General features: G+C 34.9%; 1 protein-coding gene across 3 annotated transcripts in view; it reads right to left on the bottom strand.

The window, feature by feature from the left end:
• LOC109828335 (WD-40 repeat-containing protein MSI4-like) overlaps nt 4672-14092 on the bottom strand; it is a 36314-nt gene continuing 26893 nt past the window's right edge. For 2 of the 3 annotated variants that reach the window (XM_020395360.1, XM_020395372.1), the window contains 11 exons: nt 13571-13636; nt 13381-13455; nt 13133-13208; nt 10462-10684; nt 10134-10215; nt 7685-7758; nt 7422-7533; nt 7257-7331; nt 5744-5823; nt 5190-5289; nt 4672-4986 (listed from right to left, as the gene is read on the bottom strand). In XM_020395360.1, the coding sequence (XP_020250949.1) occupies nt 4894-4986; nt 5190-5289; nt 5744-5823; nt 7257-7331; nt 7422-7533; nt 7685-7758; nt 10134-10215; nt 10462-10684; nt 13133-13208; nt 13381-13455; nt 13571-13636 (1056 nt within the window). In that variant the 3' untranslated portion in view covers nt 4672-4893. The remainder of the gene's footprint in view (nt 4987-5189; nt 5290-5743; nt 5824-7256; nt 7332-7421; nt 7534-7684; nt 7759-10133; nt 10216-10461; nt 10685-13132; nt 13209-13380; nt 13456-13570; nt 13637-14092) is intronic. The other variant, XM_020395366.1, reaches the window with a different exon arrangement.

The following is a 14092-nucleotide window of genomic DNA, read 5'->3' as shown; positions in this document are numbered from 1 at the left end:
GAGGAGGAGGAGGGTTTTGTGTAGAGAGGGGCTGATCGGTTTTTTTGTCTTTTTGTATAGGGAGGGGGTATTTTGGTCTTTTGGTGAGTTGGAGGTGTAGAGAGAGATGGGGGAGGGGGAGGGGTTTGAAAAGAGAAGAGAAAGGGGGTTTATTATTTAGAAAAGAGAAAAGAAAAGCAGTAGTGAAGAGAAAAGAAAAGTAGTAGTTTTAATTTCTTTCTTTTTCAGTATTGACTTTCTTTTTTGCCGGTTTTGGCATTTTTTTCTTGATCTTTTTTTTGGTCTTTCTTTTAACTTATGCAAAACTCGTTTGAGACGGTAAAAGATTTAGGAAGAATATTTTTTTTATTTTTATTTCATTTAGTTGTGTTAGGAGCTATCTCATTCTTTAAAAGTTGATTTGTTAATAGCCCTTTTGAATTCCTACAAAATTAAGTTGATTTTTTAGTCCATATCTGTTATTTTTAATAAATTATAATGTTAGCTTTTTTCCCCCTAATCGATGGATTTATCACTTTTGTTGCATAAATAGTAAACAATTTTAATTGATTTTTTTTGTTAGAATGTAAAAAAAATTATAACGTGAGGAAGATTTTAAAAGAGGTTTTAAAGCAAACCCAGATTCATATCTCATTGATTGCATGTTTAAAATAGATTTTTAAAATTCACAGCAAGATTTCATGTTTGTGTCTATTAAATCAAGCTTAACCTGCAAAAGTACATTATAGTATAAATTATATAACCTTCAATAAGAACACAATTTTACAATTTGTATTCAATAGGAAATGTAACTAAACGCTCTCATTTGACCCAGATAGGACCAATCTCTAACTTCTCATAAAATCACTCCTGTTGTGGAAAAGTTAGGGGGTGTTTGTTTGCATGCAAGTAAAATATGAAAGTGAGAAAGTTACTTTCATTTAACAATTAAGATGTTTGTTTTCATGTAAGTGGTTATAAAAGTGAGATACAAGAAAGTTGCAACATATCATTTAATGCAATTTTGACTTCCCCTAAAAAAGTGGTGAAGTTACATGAAAGTGACAAAAAGGTAACTAATTTAATTAATTAATTTTAATTATATTTTCTAATTAATCTTATTTGCTACGTCATCTTCACATTGCACTTTCGATAATAATTTAATTTTTCAAACAAACACTGTATTTCACTTGCGTGCTGACATGGATGTAAAAGTCATTTGCAAAAAAAAGTAACTTGCATATTTTAAATTCACTTTCAGATTAACAAACACCCCTTATAGCACGAAGATATAGATAGACATTTATTTTTAAAGAAAGTGGAAACTCTAAAACTTTTCTAGCATAATATTCTCCTTTTGATGTTTTTACGCAAACTCTTGAGGCAGTTTGATTATTTCATTTTTATTCCTATTTGGAATTGTTATTATCACAAATATAATGTGAAACATAATCGGAGGAGTCTTATGCATAAGACTAAAAATTCCAATAATTATTTTTGATGTTAGAAATATAGATTAGAGTCTAAGGCATTCCCTTAGCCACGTTTAGTACACAGGAACACTTGAGAATGAAATAACAATTTCCACTTCTCATTCCTTTGCACCAAACATGGCCTAATTGTGAAAGCTAAAATGCCTCCCACTCACTTATGTGAGAATGTGTGTTCCCAATGAGATAGTATATAGGTGATGAATATTCTCACTTAGTAGAAATAAAAAAAATATAAAAATTTTAAATATGTCTATTCTCGTTTTATTTTCTAAATTGCATCTAAATGTGTGTATGAATATGAGCACCATATTAATTCTAGGAAAATTTTTAAAAATAGACTGATTTTCCTAAATATTTAGTAAAATCGATCATTTTGCTAAATATTTAATAAAATCGATCTCTTTTTTGCCAACAAACCAAAAAATATCGATTTTAAAAAACGCCCAGCTGAAAACATACGGGATTACTAGTCCAATATGTTTTTAATGGCACTAATCTCCTAAAAACATACAGGATTAGCAGTCCCGTATGTTTTCTGAGAGCACAACTCCGTGATTAGCACACTGAAAACATACAGGACTACTAGTCCCATATGTTTTCTGGGAGGTGTTTTTTAAAATCGATATTTTTTTGGCCGGTTGGCCAAAAAAAGATCGATTTTGCTAAATATTTAGCAAAATGATCAATTTTACTAAATATTTAGTAAAATCGGCCTATTTAAAAAAAAAAAATCCTTAATTCTATTCTATTCTTTTCTCCATTTCATTCTCACTCCGCTTCATTCTCACCGACCAAAGGGAACATTAATTCTTTTTGGGAGCTCATAAGTTTCTCATCTCAAATTAAATTACTATTATTATTTTGGTATATTTCCAAGTGACTTCCAAAGGCTCATGAGTTACCGTTATTAACGAAGTTGCCATCGTGGCCTGGAGAACCAACAACGTCATAGCAGTGAATACCAACACGGACCCACGGACTTGGACTTCGTGCTGCTACCGTCCATGTGGTTCTCTCTGGAAGCGAGTCCAATATTTGATTGTATTTTCTAGAGTTTGTCGGTAATTGCATAATGGTGGCAAGGGAGCGGTACGGGCCTTGAACGGCCCAAGTTGTGGATGGGCAAGTCAGAGGCCTGATTAACTGTACCAGTGTAAATGCATATTATATTAGAACCTTTTCTTTTGCTGTGATTATTTTTTTGAAGTAGGAACTCCGCGGGGAAACCATGACATTAACTAGCTAAATCAGCATAAAAAATAGATAATTTATGAGGTAACTCAAAACAAACACTCACATAATTTAATTGTCACTCGAACTTTGCTAGTTGATGCGCCACTTTTTTTTTTTTTTTTGCTTCGCGAGGTACGTAACCCCTTTTTTTTTTTTTTTTGCTTCGCGAGGTACGTAAGTAATTGGAGGAAAACCATATTGCACCCAATTTTTCTTTGCTTCTTCTAAGCCAGAACTCAAATTATTGTTTTGCAGTAACAAAACAATTCCTTTGCGATCCGATTCGACAAATAAAATAGGAACCCCAGCGTCTCTCGCAAACTGAAACCTTTTTATGATTGCAATAACTTCAGTGTGCTCAGCAAACACCCCTCCCCCTCCATGCCTATATTTGGCATCGCAAAAGCCCTAACGCCTCGTTTGGTACGTAAGAATGAAGTCAAGTGAAAATGGAATGGAATGTATGTGAGAATGGAATGGAATGGAATGATCATTCACATCCCTATATTTGGCATCGCAAAAGCCCTAAGGACCTTCGCTTTAATATTTCAAATAAATCCTCTTATACTTAAAACCTCAGAGTTACTCATACACTCCGTCCACATTTAATTTGGTTTGATTCACTAGAGGGGGAGACCATGCCAACGTCTTATTACGTTGGCATGTACAATTTGTGTGTGATAATTTGTCTCATTGGGCGGTATCAAGTGACTCTTCACATTGAATAAACCAATCGGAAGAATTCTCTCCATGCACAATGTGAAGTTGGGGAGATAAAGGAGAAATTTTGAAAAGCAACCTCTTTCCAAAAGTAATTATAAAAAACGACCTATTTTAAAATTAATTGCCAAAAACGATCTAGTTTTAGCCAGTTGGCTGAAACTGGGTCGTTTTTGACGAAAAAAAAAAATACCAAACTTCACGGGACTTCAAGTCCCGTAAAGTTTTTTACATAACAAAACTTCATTCTTGGCAAAAGCACAACACATGTTTAATAGATTCAAACCCAGTTTCGTAATATTGGCACGGAGTAGCAATAGGCACACGACAACATTCAAATTCAAAACTGCAGGAAGAATATCCTTCCGTGCTTTCCGTAGAAAATGTTTGTTTTTATTGGAAAGGTCTCATAGTAGAAGCTCAATCGTTGCTCTCTCCGCCCCCAAATGTTACTAACCAAAATTCAAAACTATTTTGGTTAGTACGAGCAGAAGGTTCATCCTGAAAACCTCACTAAACCGCAATTCATTACGAGTTAGATGCTTGAGATATAACTTCATCAAGAAACTTATTTAAAAAACCCGAATCTAAAAGAGAGAATTTCTAAAAGTCGAGGCATATTGTGGTCATTGTTCCTTCTTGTTCTTTTTCGGACATGTATTGCTGTGTCCAATGTTAGTACATCCATTCAGTTCAACCATGGATTTAATTCCATGTCATTAGCATGTGTGTCTGGCTTACGAAAATAATATAACTACAATTATGGATGCAATTTACAAATGAATTATAGCCACGTTTCTTGCGTATTCACTTGAGGTTCCTGCTGCTGCTGCTGCTTCTGGAGATCATCTGTAGTGCTCTCCGTATTACTCAAATGTATGGTCAATTCTTATGGTCTTACTTCGGGAGCAAAAGAACAAATTTGAAAGAGTTCTCCTGCTAAATTTCTCTGAAATAAATTTTTTTTGAAACCAACAGAGAGCGAAAGAAGCTTGCGTATTGGCTTATATGGCAGCTTCCTTTCTCCAAACAGTGTTGAGAACAAAAAGTATAAATTGCTCACACTATGTGCATGTAAGTAAAGGGAAAACTTTGCATACAGAAAATGGTGCTGCAGGGGGGACTTCGTAGTGATTAGTTTATTAGACTACCAAATCCATCCTGGTAATATTCTGTGTTAAGAATCATGGAAAAAATGGCTTCTCGTTAACGCAGCACCTCAAATTTCTCAATGTCAACGGTTCTGAGGGGGAAGTTTGTGATACCAATGATTATAGAGGAGTCAATATACAGTTCCACAAACTATGACCAACATATTTCCAAGGTTCTAACTATAGACACAGCAATACATGACACCAAAGGTTATCAAGGAATGAATATACAGTTCACAAACTGTAACCAACATATCTCCGAGGTTCAGTCCTCAAAGACTCATCACTGACACCCTGGTTCATGAAATGTAGCAATATTACCCACAAGAACTGATGTGGTCCTTAAACCGATTCAGCTCCTCAAGGACTTCTTCGGTAGGTCTGTGTATCAAGTCACTCATGCACCATATCTGTAGAAGCGTTATGATTCAGAAAGTCAAAAGTGAGATCATATATAGAAAACATGTAATTGTTTTTCGACTTGGATTTACGTAAGTGTTTTTATTATTCTTCTTTTTTTTTCTGGGATTTACATAAGGTTAATACTTATAACATGACAAATTTATAAAATTGGAGAGTTTGAAATATGCATGATGAATTTATGTTATATTACCTGTAAGCTTCCACCAGGATTGCTACCAGAATCGGTTGATACACTAGCAATTGTCCACGGATCAGATATGCTCCAGTTGAAATCAGTCACTTTACCTCCTCTGCAGGCACAAACACAGGAAATATACAATAAACATGAAGCAGATCCAAAGACTAAGACCACAAGTACCTTATTTCACCAATATGTCACTAAAGGGTCAAATTTGAGCAACCCCAGCTTTGGCCTCAAAAACATTAGCTTAATGTGAATCCACCAGGAAAGGGCAGGCCACCTGGGTATCTATGATGCTCTCTTAGCATCTTCTACAATATTATCCTCATTAGGGAACCAGGAAACTATTGTCAATAATAGAAAATGCTATTTCCAAAGGAAATTAAGGACACATATATCCATCTCTAAGCCCAGTGTGGACAAAATCCTAATTATTGTAACATAAAGACAATGGATGCAGCTGAACTAATATCTGTAATAACTAGATGCAGAATTATCTATTCAGATAATCAACAGAATTGACGTGGATAAATAGGAAAAAGATTTTGACAAAAACAACAAACCTGTGTCCTGCATGTTGAAAGATTAATCCAGCAGGTGTCTGCACCATCCTCAAACCACCAGTGGATACTTTCTTGCCAACCTAACATGTAATAGCTTTGACATGAAAATTTAATGCATTCCATCCAATGGTAACTTGGCAACTGTGCATATTATAGCTATAATCCACAGGGATCTTTCACACTAGCGAATACATTTTAAATTTGGATATTAGAAAGTTACAACTTGAGTTGAGCCTAGGTGCCTACTAGATATGCAGATCCGACACAAGCTAATTAAATGTCTGTATGATATTAATATAGGTGAATTAGATATGTATATAGGTTATCATATAGTAACAATAATATAAATAAAAACAACCATAAACTTACAAATATGTTACATTTTTAGCTATAACAAACAGAATGGATAAAACTATTTCCATTATAGCATTTCAGATCACTGGGTGATAAAAGCAGTTATATACTTGTCGAACTTTGCAGACTGCCAATTGACTATAGATAAAATCTATTACCTGTTTATAAGAATAAAGAAGGGGGTGCAGGAAGAGGCATAAACTATTAGTAGAATTAAGATTACGAGCCTCAGGATGAGAGGAAACTAATCAGTAGAATTAGGATTATGAGACTTAAGATGAGAGGCAATTACACAAGAACTATTCAATGGTAATCTTTTGTCCAAAAACCAATTGTACCTATTGCCCAAAAACCAATTGTTCCTATTGCCAATGAGATGCACAAAGGATGCTATTACATGTAAAGGTACAAAGGAAGTATTTGGCATTTGCTCTTTAAAATAATTATAGAATGAGGCAACAAAATCTATAGATGGTTTTCAGAAATTTACCAGAAGATTGTATAATAGGTTATCTAGGGATATTATATGGTTGATCTTAGTGTTTACAAGTTATGTTCATTTGATGAAGGATATGATGCATGAAGGAGAAATTAGCATGACAATATCTGAAGAAAACATTCACATATTTTCTATGCAATAGACTTAACATCAAGGATCAACATTAACCCCTCGATTCTTTGCACCATTATTTGACAACCCTACTAGGTATACCGTATACAAGATATGAGGCCTCTTATGTGAATGTGATGATGCTGTAGCATTTGTTAATAATATTAGAGAAGGGACAGCTCATGCAATAGAAAAGTGGAAAGACGCTTTAGAAAATAAAGAATATAAAACTAGACACAAGAATGAATTAAAGTGAACACAACTTCAGAAAAATATTATGAAAAAGAGGGCGCAATCCAAAGACCTTCAATCAAATGCCCTGCTTTAACCAGACCGGAAGCATTTGATTTCTAATGCGTTGAAAACATCCAGACGCGTGGCAAAATATAATGTCCTAATATACTACTAAAGAACTTTGAAATTCATGTCTCATTTGATGCCATACTTGACGAGAGAGAAAAAAAGGAAGAAGTAAAAGAAAAACTTACAGTTTCAGAAAAAAGACGAAATCTCATTAGGGATAGAGAACATGTGCATGGTACACCTTACCTTCTCATGATCCCATACATTCAAAAAGCCATCTTTAGCAGCACTCCCAAAAACTGATGCTTTATTCGGAGACCACTGGAACAACAATGACAACTATGAAGAACAAAGTTTGCACAGGTAATTATGTGAAAGCACAAACATATTAACAGAGACAATTTTTCATGCCTGAACCCGAAGAACAGAATCTTTATGGCCTTTAAGTCTATGTAAAGCTGTTATACAACTACCACCATCGATCTTCCGATAGTCAAACATACGGACAAAACTATCAGCAGACCTGGCAAGATGGCACAATGAACTAAATGGTAATGAACCAAACGACACAAATGACACTACTCCATACAAATTTATACATTAAAGTTTGGTTTGATAATAAAGTAGCAATGAAAATCAAACCATCCAATTATAATAAAGACAGGAACCCATACCCAGTCACGATGAGATTTACATCATGTGGATTCCAATCTACACAGTACATATGTCCATGACAAGCTTTCTCAACCTGATCATTCAAATAGGAAAATTAGAAATAAGACATGGAGAGAAGCCCATCAAGATATTGCACATGTTAGTGAAAATATTAGGAATATGCTAATGAATGGAATATGCTCAAATATTATATTCAGTATAGTTTAAGGATCTTTTGTACCACAAGTATCACATGTTTTAATTGTTGTACTATAAATACTAAAGATTAGTATGGTTCCCATTGAGTCTCTGGTTCCTCAAATTCACAGCAGAAAATAGAGAATAAAAAATGGAGGAAAAAAGTAGAGCAATGCAGGGAGCAAAGGGGACTGCCTAAGATTTGAGAAAAAAGCCAAAGAACTCACAAATCCAAGTAAAACCATGTCAGATGTTTTTCTTTACAGCTACTTATTATCATAAGCTTTGTGCATGTGCACACGCGTGTATACTATGTAATCTTCTATTATCATCAAAAATTATATATCATGTATTACATACCAAATTGAGGTGAGCCTGTCACCTTAATTTGGTCAGAACATGCGAGAGCAGAATACTGATAGCTATAGATAGCCTTATAACCATGTAAATACTCTTGCCATTTACCTAATAATCATAAGTACGCTATGAAAACATTGTTGGCAAATTAGCAATCTGCCTACCATATTGGTCGGACAAGCCAAGGTCATGCTATCAGGGGATCTGGAATGTAATTTGTTGTCACTCTTTTGGCATATATTGTATCTCAAAGTACAAAGGCACTTCCCTACTGTAAGTCATGTCATCTTACCTCTTCATCTCAGTTTGTTCCAATCATGGGGAATTTGAAGGCTAGATAGATCCTTGGTTACATCAATTTAAATTGAATTATCAAAAAGGTGGGTCCACCTATTGATCAACTACTTTTAAAAGTCCATAGTTCATCATCTCTTGCTCACTGCTCAGAACTTTATACATATAATAATGATATTGGATTGACAATCCATCATAAGGACTTTGTCAGACTCCACTGTGCATCAAACTTTCTTGATTCAGTCATTTGCTGCAAAAATACCCAAACACCATGGAAGTTTTAGACAAAGATACAATGTTTGACTTACAAAAAGAGATTTATCCCAGAGAGAGCATTTGTGGAAGGAATACAGAAAACGTGTCCCAAACTCATATCGAAAACAATTTTATAAGCAAACCTTTCCGTGAATAGTTCTTATGATATTGTTTTGTAGGTAATAATAAATGTTCATGTCACCTATAATATCTGATATGAAATATTTTCAATAGACTACAGACAACCTATGCTTCATATAAAAGTGATTTTAAGTTAATGGCATTTGCTCCGCTGTACCTTTCTTTTCCAAATTCTAAAAAGCCTACCATACTACTTATTGATCAGCTAGTGTTTTCTTTAATAGAACTGAGCTTATGAAAAAAGACAAGGACTTTTACCTACCTCTTTATCTTGCTATATTCGGTGAAATGAATTATTGTATTAGTACAAGCTATGCAGCCATGCTTCATATACAAGCAAGGATGCCCATTTTTATTATGATTCTCTCAATAGTACCCCAGCCATTAATGAAAACTTTAGGCATCTATGAGTACTACAAAATTTATAACAACCATCTTTTTTTTACTTCAAAATAAATAAGGGACATGGAAAAAGCAAAAGTCAAATGGCAGAATGGCACATTATCGATTATTAGATTACAAACATGCATATTCTTCAACTAAATTATAAAGTTCATATGGAGTTGTACAAAATTTACAGCAAAAACGTACTGAAAAGTGAAATGAATTTAGGGGCATTGCAGATAATAATGAATTTAGTGGATTTAGTAATTGACCAACAATTAAGCATCTACACAACAAAATGGAATCCTGGATATTTAGCAACACTCCACCCCCAAATAAAACAAATAATAATAAAGAAGCATCAGCGCAAGACGTGACATGTGAGCTGCCTTAATCATCACATGTTCCAAAATCATGACCAGCCAACAAGGAAAACAGGGTGATCAGTTACCAGGGAAAAAAACTTCAAAACAAAATTACAATTACAGGAACATTGATAAAAAAATAAAGTAAATTGGTCCGGTTTTCTTTTCTTTACCGTGCTGGGGATTTCACATGATAATGATGAGGACAATCATGGTAAAGAGAAGACGAGAAAAATGATAAATATATTTCACCATGTGTCGGTAGAAAATTGCAATGCAGTTTTCACCTCTCACATTTAAAGACGAAGTATATATACTAAACTAAAAAAAGATTATGGAAATATATCATGATGTTAGCTAATAGTTAAATATGAACTTGACCTACTGATATAGAAAACTTATTCTGAACAATAATATTATTCTTCATAAGTGAAGAGTTTATAAAATTTTAAGAATAGATGATACACAAACTCACACTTGTAGTTGGCCTATCACCAGTCCGAGCATCCCAAAATTTCAGGCAAGAATCATCACCAACACTACAGAATTCCTGTTCACTTCAGGAAAGAAAAGATCATGTTGGTGAAAGAGTACATTTGGCATCAATGAGGTGTAAATAACAATAAGATGAAAGGGGTTATATCATAAACAAAGGAATGTATGTTCACTCTTTTTCACATTGTTTTTTTTATGAATAATGATCTCAACATAACAAAGAATATACTTAGAATAGACATCTTTCATCCCATCAAGAACATAACAAAGAATATATCATACATTGCCTTATTCCAATGCATGAATACCTGAAAGGGCAAAACTGCACATCTTCAACTGCACCATTATGCCCTCTAAAGCATCCTCGTGGTGCAACCATTGGAGCTTCCATGCCCTTGTCATTTCTAGCTTCCACAGCCTGCTGACCACTTGAGTTCTCAGATAATGCAGCAGGAGATTTTGCAGATGCAGTCCCTCCCAGAGTTGACATATAATCCTGTATGCTCCACAAGAGAACCATTGTGTCCTGCCCTGCACATGAACAAATGCAACTCTGGTGATAGTCAGACATGACTAACAATGTGATTTAGTTCCAATGGAAAAACTGTTGGAGGTCTCGTGCAAAAAATTTGTTTTCAAAATCTGGTTAGTTTTCAAACTATACCTACCATTAATATTATATTTTTTTCATAAAAACTGTTAGCGACAGTGGCAAGTATACTTTTTGTCATTCGACAGATCATGGAATCAAAGCTTGCAAAAGTGAAGTATCAATGTCTACTTTGGATTAGCACTCCATAAGTTAAACTAATTAAACTTGTGTTTCAGCCCGTGTTTTAGGCCTTGGAGTCTGGACTGAGCTAATCAGGCCAAGGTACAATGAGGTGTTTGCTAGGTGAACTTTGCTCTTAGCACACGGGCATCTAGGCCCAAAGGTGGCCTCTGATGACTACATGAAGACTATTGGTCTTCCTGATCTGACCTGTCTAATGGGTTAGTCGTGTAGTTGGGCTTCCTAACATGATCTGTCTTAATTTGTTACTTGTTGGATCAGTAAAAGCTGAAACCTATATCGCACAGGTAGTGGTGCGTACACAGACACATGTGTGGATAAGGGATACGGCAAGTCTATAAAATGTAGTGTTGATAACCCTTGTGCCACTAAAATATTCTAGCAACATGTGCTCTAAATCCCATTGGATGTGGGATATGATGCTATCAATTGTCTTAATAACATTAGGACTTAGATGCGTGTGCGGAGTCTTTACAAGTCCAGGCTCAGGAATAAAGTATTAGCAGCTTTTTTTTATCTTTATGAACGGCTAGGATTTAACCCATGATTAAGAGGTTAATTGAAAGGGTTTTGCTATTAGTAAAACATATTTTCTTTTGCTTTTGCCGTTATTGTCTCTGAGAAAAGAAAAAAGAACAGAGTTTGAGGGTTCAAGTTTTTGGCCTTTGTGAGTTCTTGTAATCCTTATTTTCTCTTTCTATAGTGGAATCTCTCTCCGACACCATTGATGTGCCCAAATTGGGTGACCCACATAAATTTCTATCAAGAAATTTGCGATTGCTTGTCGTTTGTTCTCCTGTTTATTCTTCGCAATTATTTCAGCTCGATTGTGCACTTATTTTAACAAATCGATATCAAAGCTTCGGTTTTCAAATTGTTTTGTGCACATAGACGTTGTCTGTGAGATACAAGATTGAGAAGTTCGATCGTGATGTCAATGTCGGTCTTTGACAAGATGTAGGCTATTCTTGTTCAACAAGGATTATAGAAGGCTTTGGTAGAGAAACAAAAGGATGCCAACATTGATGATGACAGATGATGAAAAGTTTAAGATAGATAAAAAGATGTTAACATCAATCTAATTGTGCTTGTCGAACGAAGCTCTTTGGGAAGTCCAACACAAAAAGACCGCAGGGGGCCTATAGCTCAAATTAGAATCTTAGATTATGCATTTCAGGTTAATTTTGGTGATCAAGATGTCTAATCTTAGCTTTTTAGATATAATGAACATATTAATGAACTCTTTTGTATCACATGAACTATATTTTTTCAGTACTATCTAGTTTTCTCATATTCGTTTTATATCAACATGCATATCCGCTTAGATATCCGCAGGTATATCCATATCCGAATCCGATTTTAGTGGATATGGATACGAATTTTCCTTACCGAGGTATATTTGTATTCATATCCGTATGTGAGATGAGTAAGTGAATATGGATATGATAAGTATCATATCCGAGCCATATCCGGGCCGAATGCACCCCTAATTGATAGAGACTAGATCATGTTCATACCAAGTGGGTTCTCTTGTCTGAACGTGATTGAGGAGATCACCGAATGTCTGGTTGGTGAGCACAAGTGTGGTCCAGTTGTTACTTTTAGGAGCAGTTGGGTCTTGGGATCGTTGCAACTTTCAAGCGAGCAAATTTTGCTTTAATTTCAGTGATCTAGGATGCAAAAAGGTCCTACAGAAAAATAATTTTTTTTAAATACAACTTACAAAAGTCTCATGAAAGTTTAATTCTACTTAACCTTACATTTTCCCTCTGTTTTAACAAAAGTATCGTTATTTATATCAATCTACAACAGTTAGGACCCTTGAAAATTCCAATCGAACTTACATCTAAAATAAATATCTGATGTTGAGAAGCATACCTTGCATTTAAGCTTGAACAAATGAAACTACATATTGCCCAAAAGTAGTGTTAACTTCCTATAGAATATTTGTTGAAGAATTACAGTATTTGTTTTATCTGTAACTTCTTTCCCTTTTTATAATCCTGACTGATTCCTCAAACATAAAAGGGAGATATGGTTAAGCAACTAACTAGAAGATTTCTATTTCAGAGATATATGGATATTCAAGCAAACAGAAACGCTAAATCAAGCATCAATTGCAGCCTTCAAGAAACTAAACTGCAGAAGGTAACAAATGAAATTATTAAATGGGGATCTTTTACAACCTCCAGAAAGCACAAGGGAGTCAGTGTGGCACATAGAAAGAGCATATTCTGCATTCTGTGTGTGCCCTTCCAATATCTGCAAGAAGATAACTTGCACTAAGCTGGAAGTGCACTTCAAACGTGAAAACAAACAATGATAATAATGAGAACCTAAGAAAAGATGCAGAAGTTTGCCCCAGGAGGTTCTTTAAGACATAAATAATTATCAACATACACAAGGCTTAAAAAAACTAAGTCGTAGAACACACCAAAGTGGGTTTAGATCCTGCAGCATCATGAACAGCATGATGATTGGGCTGAGCATCAATGTCCCAAATGAGTACCTGCATAAATTTTACGGATCTACATCAAAGTAGACTCATCGAATGCCTCGGCAATTGAGCAAATTTATAATTCGAGTTAAATTAATCTAACTGCAAAAAGACCAGGGGTACTTACTTTAGGACTGTGTGTATGTGTTGCCACTATGTTACTTTTCTTAGGAAGTTCTCTGATTCTACAGACCTAAAGCCATCAAACATCAGCCACAGATGAAACATTTATTGTCGAATACCTCTTGCACTGTGTTACCCCAAATCATAAGTAACAGCTTACATAACCACAAGCAGATAACTAAAAGAGTCATCGGGTGGACAAAAAGAAGTCATTGAGTTCTGAAGATGTTATTTCTCTACGAACTATGAAAAGGGCTATGTAATGCATATTATTGTGAGAAGAGATAATCATTTATGACACAACACAATATTCATTACTCAAGTGTAACAAAAAATCACTATTCAAGTAGTTAGAAGCGCACTACATTAAACCTTCACAGAAGAAATAAATGGAGAAACTTCCTAGACAACCTAAGCAACTGGAGCTTATGCCATGTCATGTACTAGAAATTGAACCAGAAACAGGAGGTCCATATCTGAGGCCTGGCTAAGGAAACGAGTTGGAGGGGGCTTCAGCAAGTTAAAT

The sequence above is a fragment of the Asparagus officinalis genome, chromosome 1 (genome assembly GCF_001876935.1).
Source record: "Asparagus officinalis chromosome 1, Aspof.V1, whole genome shotgun sequence".
NCBI lineage: Eukaryota > Viridiplantae > Streptophyta > Magnoliopsida > Asparagales > Asparagaceae > Asparagus > Asparagus officinalis.
Note: the sequence above shows the minus strand (reverse complement) of the source record. Positions and strands in the feature narration are given on the sequence as shown.